This window comes from Peromyscus leucopus, chromosome 6 (genome assembly GCF_004664715.2).
Source record: "Peromyscus leucopus breed LL Stock chromosome 6, UCI_PerLeu_2.1, whole genome shotgun sequence".
In the NCBI taxonomy this organism is placed as follows: Eukaryota; Metazoa; Chordata; class Mammalia; order Rodentia; family Cricetidae; genus Peromyscus; species Peromyscus leucopus.
Window position 1 is genome coordinate 104234028 of NC_051068.1, and position 14014 is coordinate 104248041.

Genomic DNA, 14014 nt, shown 5'->3' on the forward strand with positions numbered 1-14014 from the left:
TTGTGAGCCAAGCATTTTAAGTCGTTAGGGAGCTTGTTGCATAATGAGCGATTGCGACTTTGTTTACAGTAGCTGCGAGCCACTTATGAGCCTTGCGTCAGACAACAAAGATTTGTGGTGTTGTTTTGTTTACTTTTCCATTTTAGACCAAGGCAAATGAGCAACAGACCCGGGGAGTTTACTTTGTAGTCCTTGTCTACTCATTAGGAAGCCAGTGACAACCGGTCTACTGATGTGTTCAAGGGAGAGACAGCGGGAACACTCACCCATTCTTGTCTCTAGTGTGTGTTCATGCCTCTGTTTGCTCCTCTCCTCCTCATCTGAGTGTTCACCTGGTGTAGATTGTTGTCCTGGGAGCATGGATGTCACAGCTCAGCTGTTGGAGTCCCGTCTGTGACTGGAAGGACTGAGATGTCCCATTGCCTGCTTTGCTAAGTAGAAGGTGAGCTGTTGACTAGTGGAGGGTCTTGGTGTCCAGGTGACTGACTGGTAGGCTAGAGAGAAGCAAGGTTTCACTGAGCCAGCTAAGAGCCCGTTCGAACTTACTCTCCTCAGACTGTTGGTGTCCTGCTGCTTACAAAGTGAAACATTCACATCCTTTCTTTCGGACTAGCATGGTGCTGTACAGTACTGAGTCCATCTGTGAGGGCTTTTGTTGAGTTGTTGAATTATAGACCATTTAAAAAGAATGAGTAGAGCTGTCAGGATATTTTAGGCAAAGTTGGGGGCCATAGAGGAGGTTGGTGAGCCATTGAAGTTAGTGTGTTTTCTTACGGTAAAAGCAGTGAGCTAGAGATGCTGCAACCGGAACCCAGCTGAGGGGAATCCCTGTCTGGCAGGTCTAGCCGCAGGCAGAAGCACCCTTGGATAGGTCTAAAGTTAACCAAGTGAGCATCGAAGAAGAGATGGGTGCAGTCATGGGAACCCACAAGTAGTGCTGGGGGATCGAACTGGCAACATCAGGTAGGGGCAGGAGGCAATGCCTTGTCCGTCTGTCTCCCTCCCTCCCTCCCTCCCTCCCTCCCTCCCTGCCATTGTCTCTGGTCACTCCAGCGTGCAGAGCCTGGCCCATCTAGCTCTTTGCACTAGGTCATGGCAGTTCTTGCTGCCTGTGCCATTGGATGGGTCGTCACATGACCTGTCCTACACACCTCCAGGGAATTGTTGCTGTTTTTCCACCATCAGGAAATCCTGACAGCTGGCCTCTACTTCCCAAGTAGAGAAACACATTTTGAAAAGGGCCTTCCACACTCTTGTTCCCCTTTTACTTGCTGGAAGGAAAGGGCTCCAACTCCACTTGCTTCTTACCATGTTGCCTCTTGGCCTGGTGGAGAAAAGAGTCCAGAGTGCGAGGAAGGCGCACTGAGCGGTCCTCTTACACAGACAGGGTTACATAGGAGGTTGGGAAAGTGATGAGCAGTAGACTGAGTGGGATGTGGGTCAAGACAGTAATACCTAAAGTGGGGAAACAGAATGTAGTAAATACAGAGATGACGAGTTGGGAGGTCAGGCCGTGGAGATACGGCTGAGATATCCCATAGTAATCGAGTACAGATGATGGTGTGGGGTGATCGGGCAGTTCCTGAATGAGCATGTCCAAAGAGCTTCACACAGCCCAGCAGTGAACCCTGCTGCTCCAGGTTAACAGGGAGAAACAGGTGGCTAAATCCAGCTGGCCCAGCAGAGCCTGAAATTTCACGTTTGTTTGATTATGGTTGTATAAAATATGTGCACAAAAAATAATGAGACTAGGCAAATCAAGCGTTAAAACCAAAGACAGCGATACTGCAATAGTCTGTTTACGGACAGTTTCCCCTCAAGTTCTCTGCAGTGGTTCATGCTTTTTATTCTAAAGGAGTTAGTAGACATCCCTCAAGTTCTCTGCAGTGGTTCATGCTTTTTATTCTAAAGAGGAGTTAGGTAAAGAGGCAGGTGTTTGGAAGGCCAGGCCCTGCTTAGCTGACATGTAGGCTGGGAAGACAGTGGGAGATGCTCACGTAGAGACAGAAAGCAGGGCTGCCTTTGGGATTGGCAAGAGGTCCATGCTCACTGTGTGGCAGAGCAGGAAGCAACTGGTTGCCTGGGTGAGTGCGGTCCAAGAGTCGCACGTGGAGGTGAAGAAATGAAGCCATGTTCTTTCCTTCCATCACATCCTCTCCACGCTGTCACCACCCTTCTCTACAGACAGAGTTCTGATCCTTCCTGCTGGACTGGAAAGAACTGGATTTCTTTTACCAGACATTTTGGCTCTTTCCTTCTCTGAATAAACTGCAGACCCCCGAGGGCACGGGAGCCCCGCTGTTGCCTTGGGGAGAGCTTGTCTGAACTGGAGTTCTCCTCTGCAGACCTTCCCTGTCCCTGCCTGCTGCACTGTCAGATTGCAAAGGAGAGCACTCAGCACAGACTCTGCTGAGGTGATGGGGGTCTGAGCACAGGCGGGGGAGGAAGGAGTGTTCTGGACTCGGGATTGAGTACCGCGCTCCAGGGCTAGGGAGCGGACTGGAGATGGGGACGAGGTGGAGGACTTGAATCTTGGATGATACTGGGACACTAAGAGCCAGATGGAGAGGTGATCTGAGCTTGGGGTCAAGTTTTGATCAGTAAACAGAAATTTGCAAGTCGGTACTACAGAGTCCAGCCTGGTATCCTTGGCGCCTGTGACCTCATCACAGTATGCAGGGTATGTATAGGTCAGTCAGGTGAGTTGGCCCTGGGGGACACGTGGACTAAGGGAGGAGAGAAAGGGGAACAGTTGGCAGAGTTCTGTTGTATGTGGAGATGTGACAGCATTTTTATCTCTAGTGTCTGTCTCCACTTCCTGTGCTCCCCTGTGTCAAACCTGTGTAGCCTCACTGGGCTGATTCTCTACAGAAGATCTCAGGCCGTTTCTCGTTCCAGTCATAGCCCTTATGCGGTACCAACATCCTTTCTAAGGAGCATTCAGAATATGATGTGATTGTCCTGTGCCAGGTTTTACATCCAGCTACACATGCCCTCTGTCTTTGACAAAATAAAATCTTTGATTTTATGTTCCCATCCCTCTGGAAAGCAGGGATGCTTCCACACTTTTCCTCTTGGTTGGGGTTTTAGTTTACTTCCTCCTTCCTATTTGTAGGATGCTAAATCTGGCCGTCACAATGTCTGACTAGATAGCCAGGCTAATAGGTCCGGGTGCTGTCCCTGGATGCTTTTGCACTGTGGCATTTGGGGTGAGTGGCTGCAGCAGAGCCCCGTGGCTGGCCAAGCCCTGAATGCTTCAAGGCTTCTGAGGGGTCAGATTTGCTTTCATGTACCATCAGCAGTCGCATAGTAAACTTCGCAGAAGTGAGGGTTATATAGCTGAATTTAAAGGCAGTTCTGCCTCGGATCCCCCGCATGTGTCTTCCCTGTATAACATGCTGTTATGGGGAATTTAAAACATATGCAGAGATAACAGGGTAATGGCTCCCTGTGCTTCTGACCCAGTTTCAACACTGCCTGTTGGGGTCATTCTCCTCTCATCTGGCCCACTCTTGCCCTCTCTGAGTGCTCTCAGCACGTTCTGAATCAAGTCTCAGTTCTCATGTCATTGCAGCTAAATGTTTCAGTATGTATCTCTTTAACAGGAAGGCTTCCGAAGCGTGACCATGGTACCACTGTTTCACCCTGAGGAACAACAGCCTGAAAACTATCAAATGTTCAGTGTCTGGACTTGCAGTTTTTTTTCATTAAAAAAAGGAAAAGACAAGGGACTAATTTTTTAGTTCATTTGAAACATAGTAAGCTCCACAGACTGTGATTGGTTGACTTCTCTCCTATCTTAGTTTCTGCTTTGCTTTTTAATTTTAAAATAATGAAAAAGTTACGGAACTATTTCCAAGGCTAAACCGTCTACATACATTTAACCCAGATTCCACAGTTATTAACATCCTGCTCTTGTTGCTTTTACACTGTCTTCGTCTTCGAGAGCAGCTTTCGGCCAAAGCCCTCATAGCTCCTCGAAGCAGGGACGGTCTTTGCCGACCTGCATCATGCTCCTCCTCTCAGGAGAGTACCACTGATGCAGTACTCCTGGGGCTGCATTGCCATCCTAGTCATGCGGTTGTCCTTCCTAATGGGGTCCTTAGAAAAGGATTGTTCGGTTTATTTTCTGTGCGTGAGTATTTTGCTGCATGTCTGTAAGAGCACCGTGTGTGTGCCTGGTGGTGCCTGTGGAGCCTAGAAGGCCCGAATCCCCTAGAACTGGAGTTGAGTGTGGTTGTGAGCTGCCTTGTGGGTGCTGGGATTTGAACCCTGGTCCTTTGACAGACCAGCCGGTGCTCTTTAACCACGGAGCCATCTCTCCAGTTTCCCCCCTCCCCCAGGGGGGTCCTTTATTACTGTGATAATGTCGGCAATTCATCGTTGTCTGACTTCCGGTGTCCCTTCTGGTGCGGAATCCAGGGTAGGTGTTGTTAGTTTCCTGAAGTTCTATTTTATTGTCACCGAGATGTTTAGGATCTTGTATGTCTGTATGTATGTCTGGATTCCAAAAGATTAAAGCAGTGATCGGCCTGTGTGCCTCCTCCTTGTGAAACATAGCCAGACAGTGCTATGTGCTCATGTACTTCTGTCAAGACTGTTCTGTGCTTTGCATCTAATGTCACATCACATACATGTTCTGGCTAGAAAAGCCCTGTTGATGTTTGAAAGGTAACTTGAGAATGCCTAAAGATAATGATAATATTCCAAATACTGAATACTAAGGGACTTACAAAACAGAAACACCCAGATCCTAGTCATTTGTAACAGTTTTCTGTACTTCTGTCGTGGCGATAGAGGGGTCAGAATTGACAATAGATTGAAGATGATGTCCATTGTGATGGAGGGATTGGAGAGGTGGCTCCGGAGAGTTGTACTGCCCTTGGAAATGACCTGCGTTCGGTTCCCAGTGCCCACCCATGTCAGGGAGTTCACAACCGCCTGTAACTTCAGCTCTGAGGAGAGCCAACGCCTCTGGCCTCTGAGGACATCTGCATTCATGTGCATCCCCCCCCCACAGACACACATGAACGTATATAATTCAAAATAATAAGGGCAAATCACTTATTATTTGTAGTAAGAGTAAAAATAAATAAAAGCAAACCAGTTCTAAGACAGTCTCTGAGTCAAGTCATCATGGTGGGGTGATGTGGCAGGTGTTCGGAAAACAGTAAACACAGAGCTCCTGTGCCAGGTGGTTCTTCTGTGAAGTTACTCTATGTCCCAAGGAACCGCGGCTTCGGACAGAGGTCTCCTGGTGCAGGCGCAGAGGAATGAAACCAGGGCTGTAAGCACACAATGGCTAATCAGTTCAGTTAGCCTTGTAGCTTTCACCAGTTGAATTCCAGCCACGGTCCTCGTGAGAGATACTGTTGCTGCTACATCGCAGTCCTAAGTCCAGACCTCAGATGACAACACCATGGCTTTGTTCTCAGAGTCATCTGCGTGAATTTGGGCAAAAATTGAAAAGTGAAGCCGTAACTCTCTTCACACCGTGTCTCTTCTTGATAAAGCCCTGGGGATGACCTGAGTTTGCTTACCAGCTCGAGTCTCCGGGTCTCTGGAGGATTTGAGTGAGGAGTGTCACTGACACACTGGCCACGAATTTGTATTTGTTGTGAGTTCCTGACCCTCAGGACCGGAAAGAAAGCCCGACAGTTGTGCTCATTTCCCCCTGCACACAGGTGTAACATGAATTGCTAAACGGTCTTATTAATAAAAACCCAGAGCCAGATATTGGGGTGAAAGTGGAAAGATGAGAGAGGCAGAGCAGCCAGCCACTAGCTTACCTCTACGAAATCCTCTGCTGGAAGAGAGCGAGCTCCTCTCTCTCCGCCCAGCTCGATCACTTCCGGTCTGTCTGTACAGACCTCCGAACCTCTCTGGTTAACTCGTAGCTAGCTCCTCCTGATTTTCCGGCAGGCTTTATTTGTTAGAGCACAAATAAACTGTCAGCACACACAGGAGTAACCGCTTTATGTCTGTGGCTCCCGTATCACACTTCCTCGGGTGAACAAGGGCCGCTAACACTGCCTGGTAGCACTGGGGGTCACCAGTCCATGGCTTTCCCCGTTTCTGACTCTGAGCTGGCGTGTTTGTTACTTGTCACCCTCAGCTGGGAAAGAATGGTTTGCCCCATGCAGGGTGATGCTGGAAAGTCCTAACTCTGGAAATCCTCTTTTCAGATGCTGTCTTTGCATTTCAATTGCGCAACCCAGTGCACAACGGACATGCCCTGTTAATGCAGGACACCCACAGGCAGCTGCTGGAGAGGGGCTACCGGCGCCCCGTCCTGCTCCTGCATCCTCTTGGTGGCTGGACGAAGGACGATGATGTCCCTTTGATGTGGCGTATGAAGCAGCATGCTGCGGTGCTGGAGGAGGGTGTCCTGAACCCCGAAACAACAGTGGTGGCCATCTTTCCCTCTCCTATGATGTATGCTGGGCCAACTGAGGTAGGCTGCTTTTAGGACAGCGATGCAGTGCTAAAGGACCCTTGCGAACACTGTGGCATCACCAGCTGACCTGCGGACCGTTCCCGATGGCTCGGTGTGTTCCAAACATTCAGCACTGCTGAGTACTCTCCTGCCGTTGGGAGTGTCCTCTGGCTGCTGCACCCTGTGGGCATCCAGTTGTTGGGAAGGTTGGGGAGGTCTTTGGCTCTCTTTGTGGTTCTTGTCCAAGCCGTGAAGACGCTAGAACAGTATGGCAGCACGTAGTTGTTTTGTATCCAGCAGCCATGGTCCAGACACAGTTAGAACAACACTGATTTTGTTCTTTCCACGGAGTCCCAGAGCAGAGGACAGATGTAGTGTATCAGCCAGCTGTTTGCACTGTAACAAATACCTGAGGTAATCAACTATAAAGAGACAAGGTTTATCTGGCTCCTGACGTGAGTGCTTCATTACGTAACTGGTTGGTCTTGTTGCTTTTGGGCCTGTGGTAAAATGGCACATCGTGGTCGGAATGAATGGCCGAACGGAGTGTTTGCACCGTGGCCCGACAGTGAAGGAAAGAGGAAGAGCGGGAGTCCTCTGTTTGTGTCCAGGACCCTATGACTTCCCTTTAGTCCCTTCTCTTAGAGGGCCCACGTCTCCAGTTGTTCCAGCTAGATACGAAGCTTCCAGTACATGTGCATTAGGATAACTTTGCAGAACCAAATGATTGTTTTGTCCCTGGCCCATCTGAGTGTGAAATGCATTCAGTATTTTAGGGAAGTGTCCAGCGGGACATTCATTTTTTAAAAGGATTTATTTTATTTTTAACTGTGTATCTGTGTGTGTCTGTGTGAGGTTATGTGTGTGAGCACTTGCGTACAGGTGTCTGTGGAGGAGGTCAGTGGCATTGGATCCCCGGGAGCTGGTATTATAGGCAGTAGTCAGCTACCCAACATGGGCACTGGAAACCAGACTTGGGTCTAACCTTCTGGAAGAGTGGTACTGGATCTTAACTTCTGAGCCGTCTGTCCTGTCCCCAGATGATCTTCATCAGCTCTTTTGTGAAAAACTAGAATGTGATTGAATCAGGAAGTAAAATTGCTTCCTGATATGAGGGCAGGGTTTTGGAATTCTGCCTGTGGCCAAATAGAATGTTTGAGATCTTTTTATATCCATATGTAAAGATGATGAGAATTAGGTTTCAGTTTCAAGGTAGAGTAGAATAGGCTTTCAGAATATATTTGCTGAGTGAGTTAATAAATCAGTTGAGTGACCTCAGAAGTGGTGAGTGGGAAATTCCCAGCCAGCTTCTTGTGTTTTCAAGATAAAAATGGAATGCACATTATTACTCCACCATTTCATCCCTTCCATAGAGGAAGATGAACACACTTAGATTTATCTGAGAGTCAAACTCATTTTTTAAAAGAGCTAAGTAATTTAGTAATACAAAATCCTTCCAACATTTTAAAAGAGAATCCAAGACATATGACTATTTGGGATGGAGCCTATGAATCTTTATTGGAGAGGTGATGGGGTTGAATTCTGTTACCTCTTTATTCAAGAAAAGCTAACAAAAACAGCTGGTTAAAAGATGACAGTGTGACTGGCCCTTCTTTTGGGTCCCTGTCCACTAATATATAGAAACGTTGTGTGAGGTAAACACTCCATGTCGCTTCTTTTCTGTTGGGTTAAGGTGTTGGTTAGAGTCGGCCAGCAATGGCCCCTGGTGTTCACCATATGCTTCCATGACTTCTATCCAGTTCTTGCATTTCACATTTTGTTCAGTGGTTCCTCTAGCTGGTACTCACCATTGCTCTAGAGGCTGTGGAACCTGGGAGAATGGAGCCAATGAATGAGGTGGACTAAAGTCTCATGCAATAGCCAACTTTATTCAGAGCCCCAGACAGTTTATACTCTGAGGGTTAAGAAAGGTCACCTGAGTAGAGTTCTCATGAGTTCAAGCTGTATACAATCACAAGGACAAGCCACATGTGGCAAAAACATGTTTTTCCATAGAGGCATGTAAAGGATAGTTTAAACATTTAATTGAATAATTACAGCAAGCAATAATGAGTAATCTGAAGTAAACTCACTCTTATCCGCTACACCTGGGAGGAACATAAAAACGCATTCTAAGAACAGTTCCATGTTTCGAAGAAGCTGAGGTCACAAGGCTCTTGTCTTGTTTTCTTGGAGTGTTCTCACAAGCACTCAGAATTCTCACACCACTTTGTTTCTAGACATTAACCTCATCATTTTAAGCAAGTCATTTGATCTGAGTTTCTCTAAGATGTCATTTAATGTGAGAATGACCCAAATGATGTTAGGGCAGTGTGCTGGCTGCTTTTTTTTTTTTTTTTTTTTTTTTTTTGTCAACTTGACACAAGCTGTAGTCATTAGGAACAGGGAAACTTGATTAAGAAAAAGCCCCTACTAGATTGGCCCGTGGGCAAACCTGTGGGACATTTTCTTGAGTTATGACTTCTGTGGGAGGCTCTAGCTCACCATGGGCGGATGGGCTTGTATTATAGGAAAGCAGGATGAGCAAGCCTCAGTAAACCAAAATCCGGCATGATCTCTGTCTGCACCAGCTCCTGTCTCCAGGTTCCTGCCTTGAGTTCTTGCCCCGACTTCTCTGGATGATGGTCTACAGATTATGTAAGCTGTAAACCCTTACCTTCCCAAGATGCATGGCATTTATCACACCATAACTATGACAGGCAGGAATAGGTTTATGAACAGTGACCTTATCAAATTCCAGCTTGGAAAATGAGCCTCCTTCTTTGGGACCTGTCTTGTTTTCTTTGTGACTCTTATGCTCTGTCTGAAAGCGGGGTTGCTGTGAAATTTTATTCAGTCAGTTAACTAAGAATGTTTTTAAAAAATGAGAGTGGGAGGATTTGTAATGAAATAGCCATTGATAATAAGCAAAAAATTCATTTCTTGTGTTAGGAAGAGGTTTGGGGGCAAAGTCTCAAGTATCCCAAGCTGGCCTTAAACACAGTATGTAGCTCAGGCTGGCCTTGAGCTCCTGGTGTCCCTGCCCTTCCTTCCAGAGTACTGGGGTTCCCAGCCTCCCACACTGTGCCCAGCTTTAGATCAGTTGCGCTGCTGAAGGAAGATTCAAAAGGGAAAGCAGTGGCTGGAGAGATGGCTTGGAGATGTGAGTTTGGATCCCAGCACCTGTTTTAAAAAATGGGCTAACAACCTAGGCATGGTGGAGGGTGGAGGCAGGAAGATTGCTGTAGCCTACTAGATGCCTAGTTCTAGATTCAGTAAGAGACCTCATCACAAAGAATAGGGCACAGTGATAGAACAGACCATTTAGCGGCATCCTTCTCTGGCTTCTGTGTGCGCATGGGCTTCACAACCCCCACCCCCATCATAAGCACATACAACACGGACAGTCAGACAGACAGACAGAGACAGACACGGAAAGAGCGGTGAAGATACCTGAGGGCAGGCATCTCACTTTAGCAGTCTTCCTGTTCACAAGGCACAGTTGAGTAGCTGGTGGTGTATCCATCCCTTCACTCACTGTGGGGTCACGGCTGAGACATCGCCTACAAAGGGATTAGCATAAGGAGAGCATGCGTATTTATTGAATTCAAGTCTTCCACGACACAAGAATCTTTAGAAATAAAGATCCAATGAAGCTGTGTATTGTATGCCTGAATCTGATGATGGGTGGGCATTTGTGCAGGCTAAGTGGAAGAAAGGGAGTATGATTGGCTAGTGATAAATCTTAGGGGACTTAGATTCTTCTCTGTCTCCTTCTCTTTAGAGAAAGGGACATTTCTTTCCTGCATGTATAGAGAGCCTTATGGCCTGCTTTAGGGGAGGTCAGCTGGACTTAATGGCCGCCTTTGAGGGAGAGGGAGGAAGAAGGGAAGTGTGGCCTTTCTGCTTCTGGTCCTGAACTGGCAGGACCTCCCCCGGCCTCTGATTGGCTCTTGTCACTCCCCACAAGAACCAGTCCAGTGACCCTAATAATGATGCAGGAGTGCACTGAGGGCTGCAGCACGAGTCTGCACTGGCTTACCGCCAGCTCCTCTGTAACCCGTTACTCCTCTGAGCTGTGTTCACGTGCCCGAGTGCCTTTTATAGGAGGTAGACTGGGGTTAGGTATTCTCATAGTCAGCTGTGTCTATTTTCTAATTCACTTAATTAATGTCATAGTGAACTATACATAGGAAGAAAGGACACATTTCATAGATGTTCAGTGAAGCTAAGTTTTCCAGAATGAACATCCAGAAGCTCTTGTTTCTGCTCCTTCTGATCCACACCTGTCCTTACCACAGTAATCACTGTCCTCACAGCGATGATCCAGTTCCCTTGTGTTGAAGGTGTGAGCACTGGGTAGCAGATGGAGAACGAGGCTGGGGTTCAGGAGGTTCACGAGAGCCCTTGCCATCACACTTGGAAAAGGAGAAAGAAGGGAGCTGGACAGGGCACAGGGCGAAGCTGAGCCACACAGTTCAGTCTCAGGTGTTATGTATATTAACTAACTCAATCCTTGGCCACCACAAGAGGGAGGTGCTACAGCTCATCTTTAGGTGAGGGTAACCCATGTAGAAAGGTTACATAGCTTGCTCAGAATCACATAGTAGTAAATGATGGAGATGGAGTCTGAACTTGTGTGCCCTGGAGGGTTCTGGGAGATCTTTCAGAGATGCCCCAAGTCGCATAGAAATAGGCATCATAGCTGTATTGACTAGACATTGGATGCCAAGCACCTGCTGCTCTCTGCAATGGGGTCTGTTTCTGAAGAGAGCCAACAGCTGTGGGTGCCTGCTGGCTATCTTCCCTGAAGCAGATGCTTATCTCATCTTCCTGAAGTAACCTGGGCTGCCACAGTGTTCAGGCCAGCCTGGTGTGACACCTGTCTAACTAGAATCTGGCTTCTCTCACTTTACGCTTAACTCACCACAGTGTTTGGCATAGACTATTTGTTTAACTATGTAAAGATATCTTGCATTTGTTTATTCTGCATTTGTTTATGTAAAGATGTGTTGCTGTTTCACCTTTCCTGCCTAAGGCACCTGGTTGGTCTAGTAAAAAGCTGAACAGCCAATAGGTAGGCAGAGGAGGGATAGGCAGGGATGGTGGAGAGATAGAAAAGGGGGTGGCCAGCCTGCCAGGGGCCACAGCCAGACATGGAGAAATCAGAAAAGCAGGGTGGACAGTACATAGATGAGATAAATGAGCCTTGGGGCAGCATATAGATAAATAGAAATGGGTTAATTTAAGTTAGAAAAAAAAAAAGCTAGGTAAAAACAAGCCTAAGCTAAGGTCGAGCATTCATTATTAGTAATAAGTCTCTGTGTTATGATTTGGGGGCTGGCAGTCCAAGAAAGCCTGCTACACCACAGTTGGTGACAGACCACTCATTCTCAGAATTACTGTGTCCTCCTGTGTGACTTCGTGCATCATTGTTGAGGGCCATTTGGGCTGTGTTCTGATTTTTGCTGTGAACAGTATGCTGGTGTGGATTTTAGTACCTCCAAATGTCAATATGCCTATTGGTTATTGCTGAGTAGAATGGCTGGATATGGATGTGCATTTATTTAGTATTAGGAGAGGTTTCCAGTCTTTCTCATGAAGATGGGCCGATTCACATTGCACAGCATTTTGTTTCCTCACCAGTTCTGGATTGTCTTCTGTGTTACCCACTCTGGCCTTCTGATCCTGACTCTTTAGCCACATTCTGTTTAATACTGCCGTTTCTTAACCAGTCTTCAGAATCTTCTTATTGGATCAGTCTCACTGAAAAGGGAATAGAAATTGATTATAAATTAGTGTTGTTCTAGGTAGTGATTAAGAAATAAAATGCCTGCCAGGCGGTGGTGGCGCACGCCTTTAGTCCCAGCACTCGGGAAGCAGAGCCAGGTGGATCTCTGTGAGTTCAGGCACCAATTGAGTTCCAGGAAAGGCGCAAAGCTACACAGAGAAACCGTCTTGAAAAACTAAAAAAAAAAGAAAGAAAGAAAAAAAAAAGAAATAAAATGCCATAACCCACTAAAATTTTTTTTTAATGTGTATGGGTGTTTTGTCTGCATCTATGTGTGTGCACCACATGTGTGACTGGTGTTCACAGAGGCCAGAAGAGGGTGTCAAATCTCTTGGAACTAGAGTTCCCTGTGATTATAAGGTACCACATAGGTGCTGGGAATAGAACCTGGGTCATAGGGAAGAGCAGCCAGTGCTCTTAACCACTGAGCCGTCTCTCTAGCCTCTAGCAGCTCATTTTTATTGAGCTCTCATTGTATTTGCCAGACAGTATTCGTTGCAAGTGACTTACATATGTTAGCTTAGTCCTTATAACAGCACTAAGAGGGCAGGCACTGTTGTTATTCACAATTTATGGTGAAACCTGTGGTAGAGGTTAAACAGTTGCTCGAGGTCAGGTCGTAAGTAATGGAGATGGAATTTGCATCTAAGCAATCTGGTCCTAGAGCCATGCCTTGCAATTCCAGTCTCTGATGTCATTTAATGTTACAATAGTTGAACATGGTGCAAATGTGTATGTTTTGAAGGCAGACTTTAAGTACATTCATAGAATTCTAAAATAGTGAGTTGATGTGGTTCTGACAGATGTTCCTTAGAGATGGAATTCCTGTTGACTAGCTTCCTTCCATACCTGCTCATCATAGTCCAGAGTGATATTTTACACTTTCTCTGTACAAATCTTTATTCTTTCTTTTTCTAGGGATATCATCCTCTTATTAGTAATATCTTCCTGTGGGTTTTATTTGTTTTGTTTTTAGACAGGGTCTCAATATGTAGCTTTGGCTTAGCTTGAGACTCCCAATGTTGCTCTGTCATCCAGGTCGGCCTTGAACTCACAGAGTCTGCCTTTGCCTCCACAGTGCTGGGATTAAAGGCGTGCACCACCATACCTGGCCTGCCTGTGTTTTTGTTACTGGTTTTGTGAGGAGTAAATGGGGTAACAGTAAAACTTACCTCGCTGTCTGGCTGATACTAACATGTAAAAGTGTGTATTATTGGCTGGCTGAAAGCGAGTAATCACTTTACTTCAAGTTCTCACTGTCCCTGTCCTGATTCCACACAAAGACGCCGTCTGTATCTCATAAGGGTGCTTCGTAAATTTGTGTAAAAATCCTAGAACTTGGAATATGGCAGAGAGCCTGGGATGACTTGTCATTCGTGGACTTCATGTCAGAACACATGTCTGTGGCCTAATTTGGAAGGCCCTTGGTGTCTAACTATACAATGCTGATAATACGAAGAAGGTGGAAATAATGATCTTTGAGTGCCTGTGTATGACTCACACACTGGATTGATGCTCTGGGTACGTTATTGCCCACAGCTCTGTGAGATACGGATTTTATTCCCATTCTACCAGGCAAGCTGCTGAAGCTAAGTGTGTAACTTAGCTGAGGTGTGTCAGAGGAAGCTAGAGCTGAACAATAGTTTTTAACTTCTCATCCTTTGATGAATAAACCAAAAGTTCTAGCAATCGTTTTAATATTTTAAGTAGTTAAATATTTCAGTGTTTATGATCTGGCATGATTTAAGGCTTATGAAAAACTATCCATTCTTCTTGTGCTCCTCTCC

At 46.4% G+C, this 14014-nt stretch overlaps 1 protein-coding gene across 2 annotated transcripts in view; it reads left to right on the plus strand.

The window, feature by feature from the left end:
- Positions 1 to 14014, plus strand: part of Papss1 (3'-phosphoadenosine 5'-phosphosulfate synthase 1) — a 75753-nt gene that overhangs the window by 46431 nt on the left and 15308 nt on the right. For both annotated transcript variants that reach the window (XM_028856970.2, XM_037207112.1), the window contains exon 10: positions 6186 to 6454. In XM_028856970.2, the coding sequence (XP_028712803.1) occupies positions 6186 to 6454 (269 nt within the window). The remainder of the gene's footprint in view (positions 1 to 6185; positions 6455 to 14014) is intronic.